Source organism: Vipera berus (assembly GCF_964194415.1).
Source record: "Vipera berus genome assembly, chromosome: 1".
Classification (NCBI taxonomy): Eukaryota; Metazoa; Chordata; class Lepidosauria; order Squamata; family Viperidae; genus Vipera; species Vipera berus.
In genome coordinates, this window is record NC_138202.1 from 219262681 (window position 1) to 219284580 (window position 21900).

General features: G+C 40.4%; 1 protein-coding gene across 2 annotated transcripts in view; it reads left to right on the top strand.

Annotated features, from left to right (window-relative positions):
- Nucleotides 1-21900, top strand: part of KIDINS220 (kinase D interacting substrate 220) — a 67210-nt gene that overhangs the window by 31266 nt on the left and 14044 nt on the right. For both annotated transcript variants that reach the window (XM_081346398.1, XM_081346399.1), the window contains exons 18-25: nt 633-773; nt 5175-5418; nt 5642-5730; nt 6244-6388; nt 7886-8048; nt 16816-16994; nt 19070-19296; nt 20690-20800. In XM_081346398.1, the coding sequence (XP_081202524.1) occupies nt 633-773; nt 5175-5418; nt 5642-5730; nt 6244-6388; nt 7886-8048; nt 16816-16994; nt 19070-19296; nt 20690-20800 (1299 nt within the window). The remainder of the gene's footprint in view (nt 1-632; nt 774-5174; nt 5419-5641; nt 5731-6243; nt 6389-7885; nt 8049-16815; nt 16995-19069; nt 19297-20689; nt 20801-21900) is intronic.

Below are 21900 nucleotides of genomic sequence, written 5' to 3' on the forward strand. Positions count from 1 at the left end.
GGTAGTTTTCCAGAAGTAAATTCTCCAAACTGGAAGTGGTTTAAAGCATTCTGCATATATTTTTCTGAAGGAAACAGGCTCATTTCAGAGGCAGACTACTCTCAGTATACTTTGAACTACTTCTGGTTTGGAGGATTCAGTTCTGGAAACTGTGACAAGCTTTCCTGGAATGTTCTAAGGCTCTCTGGAATGTTCCTGAATTTGTTTTGCACTTTCTGAATTTAGTTAAACTTGTAATTGATTATGAGGATACATAAAAATAAAGCAGTTTATCAATAAGATCAGGGATCCCCAACCCCGGGCCACAGGCCAGTACTGGTTTGTGGCTTTTTAGGAACCAGGCTGCACAGCTGGCGGTGAGCATCAGGTTAGTGAAACCAAAAGTATCTCCCCCCCCACCCACCTACCCTCCAGATCTGTGGAAAAATTGTTTTCCATGAAACTGATCCCTGGTACAAAAAAAAAATAGGGATCGCTGAAGTAGATAACTAAACATTATGAGTAAAATGACTCAAAAGATTTTGCTACTTTAAATATTGGGAAAAAAGCTATATCTATGGCATTTCAATTAGACGTTTGTCTCTTTTAATGTGTTTGTAGGATTGACGTTAAGATTATTTTTATTTTTGTAGGTTCTTAAATGTGAAGTGGAACTGATGGCAAAAATGGCAAAAACTATAGATAGCTTTACTCAGAATCAAACCAGGCTTGTAGTAATTATTGATGGATTAGATGCATGTGAACAGGACAAAGTTTTACAGATGCTTGATACAGTAAGTGTTTAACTGATTTGCCTTTCAAATATGACCATGAGGCAAGGCATTGGAAATGTTCTGATAATTCGCTTTAATTCTTAAATCAGTGGAACAAATTATAGCTAGTTGTTTCACTGCTCTCACTAAGACTTGTAGCTCGATTCTGTGCATATTTTTGTTCTAAACTTCTCAATAGATTCAGTGGACTTACCCCTAAGTAGAAATTTATAAAATAGATTATACCTTAGGGAGCACCTGCGGCCAGCGTCAACTTCCCTCCGCCCAGTACGCTCCCACAGAGAGGGCCTCCTCAGGGTGCCACCGGTCAAAGAATGTTGACTGGTTGCCCCCAGGGGGAGGGCGTTCTCTGTGGGCGCGCCGGATTTATGGAACCATCTTCTGGTTGAGCTCCGGATGGCGCCTGACCTCCGCTCCTTCCGGCGCCATCTAAAGACTTACCTCTTCAAACAAGCTGGCCTGGCCTGATGGGATGGGGTTGGGTTTTATTAATATGTTTTAACCTATTTTTAACGTGTTTTAACTTATTGTAAGAGTTGTGGGCATTTTGTTTAATCGTTTTTAATTTTTGTATTTTGTCTTTTAACATGTACTGCCCTGTTCACCGCCCTGAGTCCTTCGGGAGAAGGGCGGTATACAAATAAAATAAAATAAAATAAAATTAAATAAATAAATAAATAAATAAATAAATAAATAAATAAATAAATAAATAATAAACATTGTTGTTGTTGTTAGCTGCGAAGTCGTGTCCGACCCATCGCGACCCTATGGACAACATTCCTCCAGGCCTTCCTGTCCTCTACCATCTTCTGGAGTCCATTTAAGCTCACGCCTACTGCTTCAGTGACTCCATCCAGCCACCTCATTCTCTGTCGTCCCCTTCTTCTATTGCCCTCGATCTTTCCCAGCATTAGGCTCTTCTCCAGTGAGTCCTTCCTTCTCATTAGGTGGCCAAAGTACTTGAGTTTTAGCTTCAGGATCTGGCCTTCTAAAGAGCAGTCAGGATTGATCTCCTCTAGGACTGACCGGTTTGATCGCCTTGCGGTCCAAGGGACTCGCAGGAGTCTTCTCCAGCACCACAGTTCAAAGGCCTCAATTCTTTGGCGCTCAGCCTTTCTTATGGTCCAACTTTCACTGCCATACGTTGCAACTGGGAAGACCATAGCCTTGACTATACGCACTTTTGTTGACAGGGTGATGTCTCTGCTTTTTAGTGTGCTGTCTAGATTTGCCATGGCTTTCCTCCCAAGGAGCAAGCGTCTTTTAATTTCTTGGCTACAGTCCCCATCTGCAGTGATCTTGGAGCCCAGGAAAATAAAATCTGTCACTACCTCCATTTCTTCCCCATCTATTTGCCAGGAATTGAGAGGGCCAGATGCCATGATCTTGGTTTTCTTAATGTTAAGTTTCAACCCAAGTTTTGCACTCTCCTTCTTCACCTGCAACAAGAGGCTCTTTAGTTCTTCTTCACTTTCTGCCATTAGAGTGGTATCATCTGCGTATCTTAGGTTGTTGATATTTCTTCCGGCAATCTTAATTCCAACTTTTGATTCATCTAGCCCTGCCTTTCTCATGATGTGCTCTGCATATAAGTTAAATAGGCAGGGCGACAGTATACAGCCTTGCCGGACTCCTTTCCCAATTTTGAACCAATCAGTGGTTCCGTGTCCAGTTCTCACTGTTGCTTCTTGACCCGCATATAGGTTTCTCAAGAGACAAATAAGATGGTCTGGTACTCCCATCTCTTTAAGAACTTGCCACAGTTTGTTATGATCCACACAATCAAAGGCTTTAGCATAGTCAATGAAGCAGAAGTAGATGTTTTTCTGGAACTCCCTAGCTTTCTCCATGATCCAGCGTATGTTGGCAATTTGATCTCTAGTTCCTCTGCCTCTTCGAAATCCTGCCTGCACTTCTGGTAGTTCTCGATCCACATACTGCTGAAGTCTAGCTTGTAGGATTTTAAGCATGACTTTACTAGCATGAGAAATGAGTGCAATGGTGCGATAGTTTGAACATTCTTTGGCACTGCCTTTCTTTGGAATTGGAATGTAAACTGATCTTTTCCAATCCTGTGGCCATTGTTGAGTTTTCCAAATTTGCTGGCAAATGGAGTGTAGCACTTTTACTGCATTGTCTTTTAAGATTTTGAATAGCTCAGCTGGAATACTGTCACTTCCACTAGCTTTGTTGTTGCTCAGCTTTTCTAAGGCCCACTTCACTTCACATTCTAGGATGTCTGGCTCGAGGTCAGTGACCACCTCATTGTGATTATCAGGGAGAATTTAAGCTCATTCTTGTATAGTTCTTCTGTGTAATTTTGCCACCTCTTCTTAATCTCTTCTGCCTCTGTTAGGTCCCTGCCATTTTGGTCCTTTATCATGCCCATTTTTGCATTAAACGTTCCCTTCATTTCTCCAATTTTCTTGAAAAGATCTCTGGTCCTCCCTATTCTATTATTTTCTTCTATTTCTTTGCACTGTTCATTTAAGAAGGCATTCTTATCTCTTCTAGCTATTCTCTGGAATTCTGCATTCAATTGGGTGTATCTTTCTTTTTCTCCCTTGCCTTTCGCTTCCCTCCTTTCCTCAGCTATTTGCAAAGCTTCCTCAGACAGCCATTTTGCTTTCTTGCATTTCTTTTTCTTTGGGATGGTTTTGGTTGCTACCTGTTGTACAATGTCGCGAACCTCTGTCCATAGTTCTTCAGGCACTCTGTCTATCAGATCTAATTCCTTAAATCTATTTGTCACCTCTACTGTATATTCAACAGGGATATGATTTAATTCATACCTGAGTGGCCTAGTGCTTTTCCCTACTTTCTTCAGTTTAAGCCTAAACTTTGCAAGGAGAAGCTCATGGTCTGAGCCACAGTCAGCTCCTGGTCTTGTTTTTACTGACTGTATAGAGCTTCTCCATCTTTGGCTGCAGAGCATATAGTCAATCTGATTTCTGTGTTGACCATCTGGTGATGTCCATGTGTAGAGCCGTCTCTTGGGTTGTTGGAAAAGAGTGTTTGCTATGACCATTGTATTCTCTTGACAGAATTCTATCAGCCTGTGCCCTGCTTCATTTTGCACTCCAAGGCCAAACTTGCCTGTTATTCCAGTTATCTTTTGGCTTCCTACTTTAGCATTCCAATCCCCCATGATGATAAGAACATCATTTTTTGGTGTTAGTTCTATAAGGTGCTGTAGTGCTTCATAGAACTGGTCAATTTCATCCTCTTCAGCACTGGTGGTTGGGGCATAGACCTGGACTACTGTGATATTGAATGGTTTGCCTTGGATTCGAACTGAGATCATTCTGTCATTTTGAGGATTGTATCCCAGTATTGCTTTTCCTACTCTTTTATTGACTATGAAGGCTACTCCATTTCTTCTGAAGGATTCTTGCCCACAGTAGTATACCTGATGGTCATCTGAATTAAATTCACCCATTCCTGTCCATTTTAGTTCGCTGATACCTAAGATGTCAATGTTCAGTCTTGTCATCTCTTGTTTGACCACGTCCAGTTTTCCTTGATTCATGGATCTTACATTCCAGGTTCCTATGGAGAAAAAATCTTTACAGCATCGGACTTTCCTTTCACCACCAGACACATCCACAGCTGAGCGTCCTTTCGGCTTTGGCCCAGTCGCTTCATTCTTTCTGGCGCTACTAGTACTAGCCCTCTGCTCTTCCCCAGTAGCATATTGGACACCTTCCGACCTGAGGGGCTCATCTTCCAGCGTCATATCGTTTTGCCTTTTGGTACTGTCCATAGGGTTTTCATGGCAAAGATACTGGAGTGGTTTGCCATTTCCTTCTCCAGTGGATCACGTTTTGTCAGAACTCTCTGCTATGACCTGACCATCTTGGGTGGCCCTGCACGGCATAGCTCATAGCTTCATTGAATTACGCAAGCCCCTTCGCCACGACAAGGCAGTAATCCATGAAGGGGATAATAAACATAAACACATGCTAATTTTAAAAAGATAGCAAATTAATGTAGTGATGATGGAGGCCTTCCTGTTTCTCACTCCACGCCACAGTGCTTTGAGCCATTTCTTAAGCCATTTCAGGAACAATATGGAGACTGCATTCAGTTCAAGAAAAGCTCCATTGTCCAGGCATTCCCTTGGGTGTAATGAAAACTGCGTTTCACATGTATTGCCTGCCAGACGTTTTATGTCTTAAGAAGTATTGAAATGTTTACAGTGCTAGGAAAAATGTGTGGTTTTTGATATACAGTATATTATACTACTTGTAAAATATGTAATCAGAAGAAAACAGCAATGGACATCTTACATCCGGAAGTACTACATAATAATTGTGCCCTGAACTAATTGTGATCCTTCCTTCCTCCTTCTCTCCCTCCCTCCCTCTCTCAGTTTTAATTAATTTTCTTTTCTTTTCACAGGTCCGAGTCCTTTTTTCTAAAGGTCCATTTATTGCCATTTTTGCTAGTGATCCCCATATCATTATCAAGGCAATTAACCAGAATCTGAACAGTGTACTAAGAGACTCAAATATAAATGGACATGATTACATGAGGAATATAGTTCATTTACCTGTATTTCTTAATAGTCGTGGACTCAGTGGTGCTAAAAAGTTTATGGTAGCTGTAACCACAAATGGAGATGTTCCATATACAGATAGTTCAGGTATGTTAGCAAAAATATGAATAGGAAATAAAATTATTAGTATTAGCTGGAGAGAGAGTATGTATTTATTTTCACAGTTTTTAATTTTTCTGTATTATATTGCTTTGAGCTTTTTATGAATAAAAAGGCAGAATTTTAAAAAAACTTCAATATGGTTTATGTTTAGGGGTGCTAATAACCTATAGTATCTTAGAATTGCATTTTAATCAGAAAATGTTTTTAGGATTTCATGAAGACATTGATCGAAGAATTTCACAGAATAGCCTGGGAGATGTGACTAAGCTTGGAAGTAAAACAGCTCTCAATAGAAGGGTAAGAAATTGGCAGTCATAGGGGGGAAAAATCATTGAATACGTTCTACCAAACAGTTGTCCAATAGATTTAAGTGGGATTTGTTGGATCTAACTTAGATGTGATGAAAACTCTCCAAGCTGAGTGTTTCTACAGATTTGGCATGGAAGTGAGGAAATGGTATCTCTTACAACTTTATTGACAACTTTTATTTCCTGCTGGGTAGGGAAAAAAGGCTTCTGTACTTAATGCAAATTACTTCTTGAAAGTGATCCTTGGGATCTTAATCTGACTCAATGCGATATTATTTAATACATTTCTATGCTGCATTGTAGGTGAATGTCTGATAAGGCAAATTCCAATCAAAGCATTCGGAATAAAGCAGAGTTTAATTATATAGAGCTCCAGTAATAAGTTCAGTAACATCTTAGAAATAATGAAAAGGTTTAAAGGGCTTCTGAGATTTGAAAAATAAAATCTCCATATGCCTGGCATATGAAAATAATATAAGTACACCATTTTTTAAAAAATTAGGATACCTACAGAAGAAGGCAAATGCAACGTACCATTACACGTCAGATGTCTTTTGATCTGACCAAGCTGTTGGTTACAGAAGACTGGTTCAGTGATATTAGCCCACAGACAATGAGGCGATTGCTTAATATTGTTTCTGTGACAGGTATGTTTATTTACCAGTGCCTAACATTTATAATCTTGGTCTTCGTGCAGAAAGCAGTATTGGAGGATGAGCATATAGTTTGTTTCTAATCTTTTGCACTCTGTAGTGAAATTAAGAAATATTAAAGATTACATGAATTAGGAACTATTCACTTCAAAAATTTAAAATTAGAAATGTGCAAATAATAACTACTTCTGTCTTACAAACCTTCCAAAATATGGTAGCATTGTGTTGGCGGAATATACTTTTGTTTAAAGAGTACTGCACAATTGATGTAATTGTTCCTTAGTTAAGAATGTCAGGCTTTTTTCTCTCTTACCAACTGAAGTCAAATGAAAACAACATAGAATTGCTGTGGATTTTTTTATTTGTTCGACAAGCAGCCTTTTAAATTATTGCGAAAATAACCTAGATAATAAATTCTCCTTTCTGTGAATGAAAGTTTATTGATGGAATAAATAAAATCTCTCTCCATTTGAAGAGAGCGGAAGATAGCTGTCACTTTCTTCTGGACTCCTTGCACACCTGCCCTTTCAGAAGGATATCAGGCTGCAGTAGAAAATTGGGGATATGTATGTGCTCAGAAGAAATAGTTTCTCCCTTTTCCATCTGCTGCTGGGAACGACTTCCCATCGCCCAGTGCACTCACACAGAGAGTGCCTCCACAGGGTGCCGTTGGCTAGACAATGTCGGCTGGCGACCCCCAGGGGGAGGGCCTTCTCTGTGGGAGCGCCAGCCCTGTGGAACCAACTCCCCCTTGAGCTCCGGATGGCCCCGGATCTCCGGTCCTTTCGCTGCGGCCTTAAAACTTTCCTTTTTCATCAGGCTGACCTGGACTGACGACAGGGTTTTTTAAAATGTTTTTTAATTTTAATTGTTTAGTTTAACTTATTTATTGGGGCTGTTTATTTAATTTCTTTTAAGTTTTGTATTGTTGTTTTTATTGTTGTTAGCCGCCCTGAGTCCTTCGGGAGATAGGGCGGCATATAAGTCCCCTGAGTCTTCGGAGAAGGGCGGGATATAAATGGAATTAAAATAAATAAAAATAAATAAATAAATAAATAAATTAGTGGAAGCATGGGTCAATGAAAAAGCATCAGGTACAAAATGCAACATTTGGAGTTTGCATTAAACTTTGGAAACAATATGCAGAAATATTTATTCCCACATTTTTGAAACATTTGGATTGTTAAACAAATCCATTAGAATTACAGTTGAAGGATATAGTTGGGATGACAAATCTCTTACGAAATTTCACTACTTAGATTGTTAGTGGTTATGCACAATGTAAAATAAAATTCCTTATTGATATTCACACAGTCATATATTTGTACTAACATCCCATGACTTTCATATATTAGAATATGGAGTTAATTCAGAAGAGCATATAATGACTTGGAAGATGAGATGTGATTCTTCTTAGGAAATTTTGTACTATGTTGATATTTTTGGGAATGTGAACCGTATTGTTAACATGTAACTTTTTCAACTCTATAGGGCGTTTATTGAGAGCTAATCAGATCACTTTCAACTGGGATAGATTGGCAAGCTGGATCAATTTGACAGAGCAGTGGCCATACAGAACATCCTGGCTTATATTGTATTTGGAAGAAACAGAAGGCGTTCCAGATCAACTAACTTTAAAAACAATCTATGAGAGGTAAATGTGGTTTTTACTATGAAATCTAGAGGTGAAGGAGGATCCCTTGCAGGGTCGTGCTGAGGAATTTAGCCAACATCTGCTGGACAAAATCGCTCGGATCCGGACCAGTCTGGATTCCAACTGGGCAGAGTCTGACGATGAGAACATGGACAGTCTTGTTGATGTTATCTGGGAAGAGTTCGATCCTGTGACTCTGGACGAGGTAGAAAGGATCATGAGGAAGCTAAGCTCCACTACATCCTTATTGGACCCGTGCCCCTCCTGGCTGGTTTATTCGGCTCGGGATGGGACACGAGGCTGGATCCATGCAGTGGTAACTGCTTCATTGAAAGAGGGCAGTTTCCCCGCAGCCTTGAAAGAAGCGGTGGTGAGACCCCTCCTCAAAAAGCCTTCCCTGGACCCAGCTGTTTTAAACAACTTTCGCCCGGTCTCCAACCTTCGCTTTCTTGCGAAGGTTGTTGAGAGCGTAGTGGCGCATCAGCTTCCTCTGTTCCTAGAAGATACTGATTATCTAGACCCGTACCAATCGGGTTTCAGGCCCGGACACAGCACGGAGACGGCATTGGTCGCTCTGATGAATGATCTCTGGCGGGCTCGGGACAGGGGTCATTCCTCTGTCCTGGTCCTATTAGACCTCTCTGCGGCTTTTGATACCATCGACCATGGTATCTTACTTCGGCGTCTCAGGAGATTGGGAGTGGGAGGCACTGTTCTTCAGTGGTTCTCCTCCTACCTTCTGGAACATTCACAGTGGGTGTTGGCGGGTGACCAGAGATCGACCCCGAGGCCTCTCATTTATGGAGTTCCTCAGGGGTCAGTCCTCTCACCTCTCCTGTTTAACATCTATATGAAGCCGCTAGGTGAGATCATCCGTGGTTTTGGAGTGGGTTATCATCAGTATGCTGATGACACCCAACTTTTCATCTCGACCCCAAACCACATCAGTGATGCCCTTGACGTGATGTCCCGTTGTCTGGAAGCGGTCCGGGAATGGATGGGGAGGAACAGGCTTCAACTCAACCCGGAGAAGACTGAATGGCTGTACATACTGGCATGTCAGGATATTCAGAGTATTCCATCCCTTAATATTGGGGGTGAGTTACTGCCCCCCGTAGATAGGGCTCGCAACCTGGGGGTCCTCCTAGATTCACAGCTCTCCTTAGAAGATCACATAGGAGCTGTGACTAGGGGGGCTTTCACTCAGGTTCGTCTGGTGCGCCAGCTACGACCCTATCTGGACCTGGATGCCTTACGTACAGTCACCGATGCACTTGTGACCTCTCGTCTTGACTACTGCAACGCTCTTTACATGGGGCTGCCCTTGAGAATCACTCGGAAGCTTCAGCTGGTACAGAGTGCAGCTGCACGGACGCTTTTGGGGGCTCCCCGATACTCCCATATTACACCTCTGCTTCGTGAGCTGCACTGGCTTCCAGTTGCCTTCCGGGTGAAATTCAAGGTGCTAGTGATGACATACAAAGCCCTACATGGCATGGGTCCGGAATACCTACGGGAGCACCTACTGCCAGCGTCAACACCCCTCCGTCCTGTGCGCTCCCACAGAGAGGGCCTCCTCAGGGTGCCACCGGTCAGAGAATGCCGGCTGGTGACCCCCAGGGGGAGAGCATTCTCGGTGGGTGCGCCAATCCTCTGGAACCGCTTACCAGCCGAAATCCAGATGGCCCCCGACCTTCGCACCTTTCGGCGAGATTTAAAAACCTATCTATTCCAGCAAGCCGGCCTGGCCTGATAGATTTGGGGTTTTATTTGTAGATCTGGGGTTTTATTTGTTTTATTGTTGGTTTATTGTATACTTACTTTGCTCTGTACACCGCCCTGAGTCCTCTGGGAGAAGGGCGGTATATAAAACGAATAAATAAATAAATAAATAAAATAAATCTGTTAGGAATACTTAGGAAGTCAGCATTTAATAACAGGTGTCTCTACTGGCTAATCCAAGTATGGAGATCCACTTTGGTTTAATAGTTAAGGTGCTGGCCTAGAAACCAGGAGACTGTGAGTTCTAGTCCCTCAGGCAATGAAGCTGGGTGGGTGACTTTTGACCATTCATTCTCTCTCAACCCAACTCACCTTGCAGGCTTGTTGTGGGGAAAATAGGAGGAGGAAGTTCCCTGCCTTGGGTTACTTATAATGTAATAAATGTGGGATTAAAATAACAAAAAAATTATATTAAATTTAAAAAATGAAGTAAAGCTAAGATTTAATCCAAATGTATAGTTTTGTCAAATGAAAGAGCAATATTTTGTTTTTTAAAAATGCTCTTGGAAAGGGGCGTTTCTCCTTGACACTGGGCCAGAAATCATGCATCCTGGAAAAAGTATCAATGGGTTTGTCCCAAAATAGGACCCGGTCTTATTTTTTTTTTGCCTCCAAAAGAGGCACCAGGTCTCATTTTGGGGGGATATCTTACCTGCCTACCTTAAGATTGCCACAGCCAGACCTCCCACGCCCTGACATTTGCCTCACCAGCCCTCTTCTTCTGCAACCGCTTGCCACTGCTCACGCACGTCATCCCCGGCCTCCGTTTTGCTATTAGGCCTTCTGGAAAGGCCTCTGCAGCTGAGAAACGAGCTCTGGATCGACATGCATGGCACCCCCTGGCTTCAATTTCGCCTTCCAAAAAGGCCTCTGCAGCTGAGAAACGAATTCCGGATTGATGCACATGGTGACCCCTAGCTTCCATTTCACCATCAGAGGCCTTCCAGAAAGGTGACGCACGTGAGCGGTGGCCGAAGAAGAGGGCCAGTGAGGCAAGGTAGATGGGGCACGGGAGGCCTGGCTGTAACTGTTCTAAGGTAAGTGAGTGCAGGGCGGGAGGCAGTTCCACTCCCCATCCCTGCCCTAGCTTGATTTTTACCTGCGCGCCTCGCCCCGCCTCATGCAACCATGTGCAATGGAGTAGGCGGGGTGTTAAGGCTTATTTTTGAGGTAGGGCTTATATTGGGCACACATGTAAAAATCAGGGTCAGTCTTATTTTCGGGGAAACACGGTATATAGTTGTTTCATGTCAAAATGTGTGCCTTAGCCTGGTAACTTTCTAAATCTTAGAATTTGCTTAACAAATGTCCAACAATTCAGATCCAGAATTATTTTTAATTTCTTTTTAAAATGTGCTACGCATTGTTGTTGTTCAGTCGCTAAGTCACATTCCATTCTTTGGGACCCCATGGACCATGGCACGCCAAGCCCCCGTCTTCCACTGTCTCCCAAGAGTTTGCCCAAATTGCATGACCATCTCATCCTCTGCCGTCCCCTTCTCCTTTTACTCTCAATCGTTCCTAACCAACGGGGTCTCGTCCAGTGATTTCTCTCTTCTCCTTTAGTGGCCAAAGAATTTGAGCTTCAGCTTCAGTACCTCTCCTTCCAAAGAGCAATCGGGGTTGATTTGCTTTAGGATCGACGGATGTGTGATGTGTTAAGAATTTAAAAAGTAGCCATGCTGAATAAAACTAAGGCTTATTTAGTCCATTTTATCAGAAGAACCTTATATTGGTACAGGAGAACCATCTAGGCTTTATTAGCTGGGAAGTTGTATTAAAAGGCATATTGCTACTGATACTAACACATAAAATCATGCTGGTAGCCACTGGTACCTGGACCCGATAAAATGTTACCCAGATTGGCAACTCTTATTAAGTCTTTTAACTATTGCTTTTTGGGGCTCTTTTTTTTCTCTCTGTTGTCATTAATCAATTGACTCAATTCTGGTATAGTAGAAAAGAAAGAATCATTTATTTACTTTCTCCATACCATGTATAATTTTATACACTTTGTGCCTTCACTTTAAATTAAAAAACACACGTTAACTTTTTTTTCAGCTAGAGAAATTGTTTTAAGTCTTTGTGTCCCTTTCTGCATTTTTTCTTACCTTCTGAGGGACACTGAGGCTTATTAAAAATAAGAAATGGTTAATTCATAGTATTAACAAAAGAAGCTGGTCATTTCCGAATTAAATGTTTAACATAATATTTAGTATGACTCAACTGGCAAAGCTTGAAAAATGCCTGTTTATACAGATTATTTCATTTAAATGTATTGATACCATTAGTTGATATTTTGTCATAGTTTATATCAAATTACAACCACACAAAGTTTTCTCAGAATTAACAGTGAAAATTGTTGTTATAGCTTCAGAAGGTAAGATAGATAGATAGATAGTCATATTTACACCAACTTTATAGAAATTGATCAGGTAATTTCTTGATTTATGTACTCAAAATTAATTTTCAGTAGGCTCAAGCAATTTATGTGTCATGAACATGAGTTTTCTACTGAAACAAACAGGATTTTCTTAATAATTTTGGTGGCTAACAGTTCTCGTTCTGCAAAAGGAGATATCTTTAGATGAAGCTTGTTTTTTCCCTCTAGCAGAGGTTAAAAAACATGTTGACAGGTTAAGACAATAATAATGTGGTTAGATGGGACAGTTACAGAGCCATTAAAACAGGCTTCCAAAATGTAACTACCGGTAATAGTATTTGCTCTTTTGTGATAGGAGTCAATTGCATTACTTTCATTTCTGGGAAACCATCATTTTAAGTAGGGCTTTTTGCAATACAGATACAGTACTGTCCAATTCATACCAGTTCAGAAGATTCCATTGAATTGAAAGAAACTTACTTTAAAATAAATATGAATAATCAGTATCCCATGTATCTTTTAAATATTGTAACTAGTGTTCTTCTTCCAGTAGATGGCAGTATTACAATTGGTTATTTTTATTAAGAAGCCTTTCATGTAATACTGTTACAAGTTTGATAGAAAGTGTGTGGTTAATTTCAGATCTGAAACTTTTTTTTAAAAAAAATTTTTTGGGAATAGTTTTTATTAATCCATTTCGAACAAAAATACATAAAATAAAAATGAACAATCACTGAAGAAGGAAAAATGGATAATACATAAACACATAAAAAGCAAAGAATCTGTAACTGCGTATCTATCCCAAGTTCACCTGATTTGTAAGTCTTTAAAATAGAAAACTAAACTTTCAATGTTCCCCAAGCCTGTGCAATTTTTCCTCCAAAGAGAGTGATAATGTGACATTTTCTTATTAATAGAAAAAGATACATTTTTTTTTTCAAAATTACTAAATCACTTATCTCTGAAATACAGTCCTTTCTATATGGAATTGTAATATTTCCCCCTCTCCAGCAAGTTAATGTATAATTCACTTCAATATGTGTATCTTTAAAAAACAGTTTACTCAACAAATATTGATGCTGACAGACATGTCTTATGCAGATTCAATGTCACAACTCAAGGAAACCACAAATTGAAAATCTTAAGGTGAAACAAGTTCATTTATAATTTGGGGAGCATTCTGGGCTGTTTCCCTATTCTGGGTTAGATTCAAACGTCCTGTGGCATTCTGTCCCACTGAGTGATTACTGAGGCCCAGTGATTACATTAGAACAGGGGTGTCAAACTCAATTTCATTGAGGGCCGCATCAACATTGCGGTTGCCCTCAGGGGGCCAGGTGGGTATGGCCTGGGTGGGCGTGGCCTACTGGGTGGGCATGGCTAGAGTGCGTATGGCCTACCGGGTGGGCATGGCCAGCTCTACATCGTTCACATCAAGGGTGCCTATGGGGGCCTGGGCAGGAGTGGGACAGATCTGAGGGTCTCTGGCAGAAGGAGGGTCTCTGGGCCAGGGCCAAGGCAGTGGGGGCCGTTCCCTCACTGTTTCCAGGATGGCTTTGCGGGCCGCATGAAACCACTTTGTGGGCTGGATCCGGCCCCCGGGCCTTGTGTTTGACATGTCTGCATTAGAAGATTCGTCAGTTTTGAGATAACTTTTGAAGCATGTGATTTAGTTAACAGATGGCTAATACATTAATTTTATGTTGCTGGATTACTATGGCTTTTGTTACCCATCATATTTCATGAACAGTTAAGGAATATATGAGACACTATTTCATTTACCAAACATTTAAATGTCATCTACATTTATCTGCGTGACATTTAAGGTTTTGAGATTCTGAGCAGTGGAAGCAGTTGGTGTTTTCATGTTTTCATTTCACAGATTTTTATTTTATTTATTTATGTTCTGCCTTTTATCCAAGAAACTGTGGTAGAATATACTCACATATTAGTGGTTAGGCTGAGAGATAAAATTTTGGCTCAGTGTCACCCAGTAAGCTTCATGGCTGACTAAGAATTTGATTGTAGCTCCACAGATCTATTTTAATGTTTATAACAATAGCACCATATTTGGAAAATAAAAATCTACAAAAATATTTTGGAATATAAAGCTTCAGGAGAGTATCAGGCTACTGGCTAACTAAAAGTTTGTATTGTATTTGCATTATTTCTGTTTGTAATAATCTGAATTTGTCCTGGAACATTCTGTTATTTTTCTCTTTATCAGTATAAGTGAAATAGTAGAAGTCCATCTTGAATTTAGGGCTAAGCCAAAATTGAGGAAGGAGCTGTTTAGGAGCCCACTCTTTGACCCTTATGAAATGAATATTTCTACGTGATTTATTTTTGTCATAAAGAGCTTGAAACTCTATGAAAATGTTCTGCCCAGCGCCAGTCATAAAGTGGCACTTGTATTTAATATGGAGCACAAAGTTGTCTTGTCGATCAGAAGGTCGGCAGTTTGGCGGGTCGAATCCCAAGTGCTGTGTAACAGAGTGAGCGCCTGTTTCTCGTCCCAGCTTCTGCCAACCTAGCAGTTTGAAAGCACGTAAAAATGCAAGTAAAAAAATAGGGACCACTACGGTGGGAAGGTAACAGCGTTCTGTGCGCCTCTGGTGTCTATTAATGCCGGGCACATGACCACGGAGACGTCCTCGGACAAGCGCTGGCTCTTTGGCTTTGAAACGGAGATGAGCACCGGCCCCTAGAGTTGGAAACGACTAGCACACATGTGCGGGGAACCTTTACCTTTACCTTTTATAACATTTCTCACATTAATTCCTACCTTGCAGATATTCTGATAACTATCTAATTTACTTAATTTTTGTGCCATATTGTATGTACTGAATTTCTAAAATTGACTTCGATATCGATAACACTTTTTTTCTGAACAGTGTAGCACAAAATGCATTTTATTTCATTTCATCATATCCTTAATCTTTCCTTTTAATCTACTGATAACTAGTTTTTTTACTTTGCAGTAACTAGCATTCTTAATTTACCCATGGCTTTAGGCCCATTCTCTTATTTTCCAATATTTGATAACTGACTACAGAGTTTCTTCAACCATTATGGAAACTCTGCAGCAGATGAATATCCTATAGCCTCAGTTAAATTTAATTCCGTGTTTCCCTACGGTGACTACCTTTGACCTGTCAAATGTATCAAGAGATTTCAAGCCTGTTTGGTAGGTTTTTGCAGGCTGTAGCGTGCATTTGATATGATGGAATATATCCATAACTGTCCAATAATTGGGGTTATAGGTGGGGCATTATCTTGGTCTTCTATTTAGACAGTTTTCAGACACTGTGTAGAAGTTCATCTTGTGTGAAGTTCATAATTTTCTTCTATTCTTATTTTTTTTTATTCTCAGAAGTTTGAGGTTGGTAAATACTTAAGTAGTTCAGTTGTATTCATTCATGAAGATTCGCCTGAAGCAACAATATCAAGTATTTGTGTTACATATAGCCATTGCTAGTGTTCCAGCTGGATCCATAGTTTTTCTCTTTTTTTCTCTCTCCATCTCATAGGATCTTGCAAGCCTCTAAAATTGCAGGGCCACAAGTATGTCATTTTTCAGGCTCCTCTGTGCTATGCTTGCGTACGACATACCTTGCCCATTCATACTTTCATTTTGTGCTTTGATGGCATCATTAAAAGTTTTGGGATGAATTTGTACTCACCTTTCCGTGATACACTTGGTTAGTTGAAATTTCACCCTTGACACTACAAGAATTCTAGGAATGCTACTTTGTGGTTGTAGTGTATATTAATAGACTCGTGAAAAGTTATTCAGGTCTGATTATGCCCCATATTATATTAAACAAAACCAAGGTAGATTTATTTTGAGTTTCTTTCTCATATTTTCTTCAAGCTCTGGACTGACTAATTTCTCCAAGTCCTCCCTAATGGTTCCTTTCCTTTCTTCCTTACAGTTTACTCATATTTTCCCAAGGTCAGCTCTAAATCCCTTTATAAGTATCTCTTGGTTGATTGTGGTACTTTTTTTTCAGAAGTGGCCTTTTTTTTAACAAAACTTGATAATTTACATTAATATCTTTTAGCAGAATAGCTTAATGTATTAAACTCAAAAGGTTAGAATAGAGTTTTTGATGTATAAACCATCCGTAGGCTATTGGCTTCTGAACAGAAGCATTGTTTGACATACACAGAACACTATTCACATTCAGTTTTAAGCAGAGCTGGCATTAAAATTCAGCTAATTTGCTTCATGTGACTTCTCAGCTGTGGTTTTTCATTTAAAGTCTTTAGCTCCTTTTCTTTTTGGACTCTAGTTTGACAAAAATCAGATGGTTGACACATTTAACTCTTTGTTCTCTGACTTAATTATATTTGTACTAATTTTAGCCATGATTGCATAGATGATGTAGAATTTTTTTTACTCTGTTTGTAGTTTCAATTTATAGATAACTTGGTTTTACATGTATAGTTGTTTATAATTTCAAATATAATTTTTAAAATATCAGGACAGGAAAACAAGAATTCTGAAATGAACGTCTTTAGTCAGATTTAAAAGACACCATATATGTAAAACATATTAGACAAGGTTTTCTAATCTGGAACTTCCTTTGCTCTCTTTAGAATTTCAAAGAATATTCCAACAACTAAAGATGTTGAACCTTTACTAGAAATTGATGGTGATATTCGAAATTTTGAAGTATTTTTGTCATCACGAACTCCAGTCCTTATAGCACGAGATGTAAAAACGTTTTTACCATGTACAGTGAATCTTGATCCCAAACTGCGAGAAATTATTGCAGGTAATATGTCACCAATTAACTACACAATAAATGATTTAATATTACCAACAAAACACTTATTCTAAGTTCCCCAAAACTTTCTGAAATATATGAGCAACTCTATATGCAATCATTATTTGCAATTATCCTTCCAATAATTAATGATGTAGGTATCTTACATTTTAGTTGTTTTCTTATCTCCTATTACCGTATATACTTGAGTATAAGCCGAATTTTTCAGCCCACTTTTTGGGCTGAAAAATTCCACTTCGGCTTATACTCCAGTCAACAAAAAAACTTACCGAGGACTTGTGCGCGGCCGAGGCTTTGGTGCTTCCGGGATCGCGCGCACCTCTCCCAAGCCACCGCCGTCCGAGACCTGCCGAAGTTTGGGGAGGTTTGGGGAGGTGCGCGCGCACCTCCCCAAACCTCCCCAAACGTCGGCAGGTCTCCGTTCCTCCGCGCCCTGCCTGCCTGCTTCTTTCCGCAGCGGAAAGAAGCAGGCAGGCAGGGCGCGGAGGAACGGAGACCTGCCGACGTTTGGGGAGGTTTGGGCGCCTCCCCAAACCTCCCCAGGTCTCCGTTCCTCCGCGCAGACGTGCCGACGTTTGGGGAGGTTTGGGTGCCTCCCCAAACCTCCCCAAACGTCGGCAGGTCTCCGTTCCTCCTGCCGACGTTTGGGGAGGTTTGGGCACCTCCCCAAACCTCCCCAGGTCTCCGTTCCTCCGCGCAGACCTGCCGACGTTTGGGGAGGTTTGGGCGCCTCCCCAAACCTCCCCAAACGTCGGCAGGTCTCCGTTCCTCCTGCCGACGTTTGGGGAGGTTTGGGCGCCTCCCCAAACCTCCCCAGGTCTCCGTTCCTCCGCGCAGACCTGCCGACGTTTGGGGAGGTTTGGGCGCCTCCCCAAACCTCCCCAAACGTTGGCAGGTCTCCGTTCCTCCTGCCGACGTTTGGGGAGGTTTGGACGCCTACCCAAACCTCCCCAGGTCTCCGTTCCTCCGCGCAGACCTGCCGACGTTTGGGGAGGTTTGGGCGCCTCCCCAAACCTCCCCAAACGTCGGCAGGTCTCCGTTCCTCCTGCCGACGTTTGGGGAGGTTTGGGCGCCTCCCCAAACCTCCCCAGGTCTCCGTTCCTCCGCGCAGACCTGCCGACATTTGGGGAGGTTTGGGCGCCTCCCCAAACCTCCCCAGGTCTCCGTTCCTCCGCGCAGACCTGCCGACGTTTGGGGAGGTTTGGGCGCCTCCCCAAACCTCCCCAAACGTCGGCAGGTCTCCGTTCCTCCTGCCGACGTTTGGGGAGGTTTGGGCGCCTACCCAAACCTCCCCAGGTCTCCGTTCCTCCGCGCAGACCTGCTGACGTTTGGGGAGGTTTGGGCGCCTCCCCAAACCTCCCCAAACGTCGGCAGGTCTCCGTTCCTCCTGCCGACGTTTGGGGAGGTTTGGGCGCCTCCCCAAACCTCCCCAGGTCTCCGTTCCTCCGCGCAGACCTGCTGACGTTTGGGGAGGTTTGGGATCCAGCCTCCGCCAGCGGCTTGCAGAGCGCGGATCCAGCCTCCGCCGGTGGCGGAGGCTTGCAGAATGGCGGATCGGCTTATACTCGAGTCAACAACTTTTCCCAGTTTTGGGGGGTGAAATTGGGGGTCTCGGCTTATACTCGAGTCGGCTTATACTCAAGTATATACGGTACTTACTATTCACTTTGGAGAGATGCATCCGTTACTTTGTGAAGTAATTGGGATCTCGTACTTGCATGTAGTTCATGTAGCCCTAGTAGTTACTATGTAAAATCTTACATACTGATAATGTAGAAAAAAAAATTGTAAAGAAATTGACTGTGGGTTTTCTCAAGTAAAGATTCCTCTTAAGAATCTCCATGGCATTAAGCAATAAAACAAAAAAGGTCATGTATCTTATTTGTACCTACAAACTGTTAACTGTAATTTTTCAGGAATTCTATAATTTTGTTTTAGTTTTATATTTTAAAAATAGAACGCGAGAAATTTGATTTCAGATTAATCCATTCTTTCACTTTGCATTTATCAGTTGATTAGTTGTAACTGTTCTGACTATTACACTGGTGCATTGAATATTTCAGATGTCCGGGCTGCAAGAGACCAAATTAATATTGCAGCAATTCCATATCCTGCAATGCCTATACAAGACACGGCTCCCAGAGCATCATCAGTATTTAGTCAGCCATCATCAGCCTGCTCTTCAACCCATTCTTTTAATGGACCTTTCAATGGAGGAGTTGTGTCGCCACAGCCCCATAGCAGCTACTACAGTGGAATGACAGGACCTCAGCATCCTTTTTATAACAGAGTAAGAAACAATAGCAGTTTAAAATTTGCACTGAGTTTTATTTAGTTTGGGTGTCATACCTGATTAGAAATCTGATATCTTAGCAGAAGAAAGGTAGTAATGATAGACATCTCCTGATTGTATTTGATAAATAGTGCCATAGTGCAAGCATGTGTAGAAATTAATATTTTCATATTATCAATAGGCAGTTAAATGAACAAAAGTTTAAGATTTGCAGATTTAATTAGCCCTGCAGAAAAGAAGCCCTCTTTATCTTAAAGTCAAGCATAGGTTAAAGTGATTATTAAACTATCCTTGTATATAATTATAGACTCATGGTACTTGTTTAAGTGTCATGAACTTTCTCAAAAACTCAGCATGTTATTTGTGTAATATATTTAACATCTTTGAAAAATGGATCGAATAAAGTTATTAGTTTAAACAATTCAGCTGCCCGATTAAAATGAACTAAACATTAATAAGCATATAACTGCCCATTGACTCTTTTCAAGGTGTAAACAGTCAGACCAAGAAGTCACTATAGCTTTTGGTTATATAACTGGCGTTCATTCTGGTTTTTAATTTCATTTTGATGAATTGTAGGACTTCCTGGGTTGATTGCCTATTCTCTGAAAAGTTGTATGCATGGACAAAATGCTTATTTGTATTTCAGCATTGAAATGCAGTGAATATATGCAAATTCATTTTTTATCAGCTTGTATTCTAATGGAATCTAATTCAACTTCTAATGCACTCTAAAATTAAACCTGCAGTCTTGTAGGACCAAACAGGACCTACTGAGAGATAATATCTAGAGTATCACACTTTTAAATTTAGGAATTTTACTATGTAAGTCCAGATTCAAATAATAATTTCCAAGATGGGTTAATTTTAAAGGTATACAAGGTAGGCAATTTTTTATCCAATAGGAAATGAGATACAGTTCTGAAATTGGTATAAAAATTAAATACAAATTACTGCATGGATTCTCACTTTATAAGATATCTTCTGGAGTGATTCCAAAATACTTAACCATGGTTTCAGTCAGATTTGCTTCTAGAAAAAATGCTACCATTGGAAAGGAACAAAAGTGATTTACATTATTATATTACTTTTTAGCAGTTCTAAACTGTATTAAAAGTTTTCTGTTGAAGCTATGAATATGTTATCATTCATTATAAAAATGTTTCATTATTTTAATGTTTGTCTGTCATTGAACCTATATGAAACTTTCCTGTTGATTTCAAATGGGGTAGGTAACTAGTTATTTCACATTTTGATCATTTCAAAATATGACTGCCTGATTACCCCAAAAAACTAAACCTTTGTTTTACATTTTTAAATTAGCATTTGTTGAATTACGTTCTTTTGATTTTTGTAATGGTCCCTTTTTGTTACATGTTTCTTTCCATAGCCATTCTTTGCCCCATATGTTTACATGCCAAGGTATTACCCTGGCAGTTCTCATCTCACCTCCCGTCCATCACTAAAACCGAATTTGTCCAGGGAGCAAAGCAATGGTCTAGTAAGTATCTTGTAAAGTAAATGAACATATTAATTTACATGATAAGATTAGTAAGTAATACAAGAATAGATATGTTTAATTGTGGCACATGTATGCCTAAACTATTTTCTTTAGAAATATTATTGGAACACTTAAAATAAAAGTTAAGACAGTACAATGTATCTTGTTCCACTTTTAAAACATTTGTATGTTAGGTTTATTTGCTATACTAAAATTGATGTATTTCTAACATAAGAAAAGAAAGGCTTACCATTAAGTTAGCAATAAGTAAATTAGTAACTGTAAAGACAAATAGTTGAGTAAATAATTGTACATTATATTTAAAATCAGATAGTGAAGTTTAATTTGTAGTTTGGTTGAAGCAGAATTCTAATTTCACGTCAGGTTAAAAATTGAGGCTTACACACATTTTCATAATTGTGCCGTACTTTGGTACATTTAAAATCTTTTAACAGCAACTTATCTCAGCAGCTTGTCCCTGGCTAGGCTCTGAAATTAAGCAAGATCAGGGCTGAATAGTACTACCTGTACTTGGATGGAAGATCACCAGGGCATCCCAGAATGTAGGCTAGATTAGAGATTAAAAGCATCCCAGAAGAAGACAGTGCCAAGTTATTCCCCCCCCTCCCCACTATTGACAAGGAAGCTACAATTCAAGGAAGTCATGAGGAGTCAACAAGACTCAGAGGAAATTTTTTCTTATCTTCACAGGAACTCATATTGAAGCAACTGTTGTTCAGAAAGAAATAAGAAATATTAGGAAAAATAATTTTAGAGTGAAATTATGCATTTATACTTTGTTTTAAAATTAATCAAAATCAGAGTTAATCACCTCAAGGCTTGAGGACCACAGGTGACACATCTTTCTTTGGGAAGAGATGTTCTTTCTAACACGGACATGACATTTTGATCACATGTCTCCCCTCTTCTTCACTTATTTATAGACAAATAGTGGCTTGTACAAAACATGGTTTTCTCCAATTCAGACAGATATAGAAAGTTGTGGTTTATTGTTAAACTAAAGCATTAAATGGAGAATTGAACATGAATATAGGAGAGAGAGAGAGAGAGAGAGAGAAGAGGAGAAAATAGAAACAAAT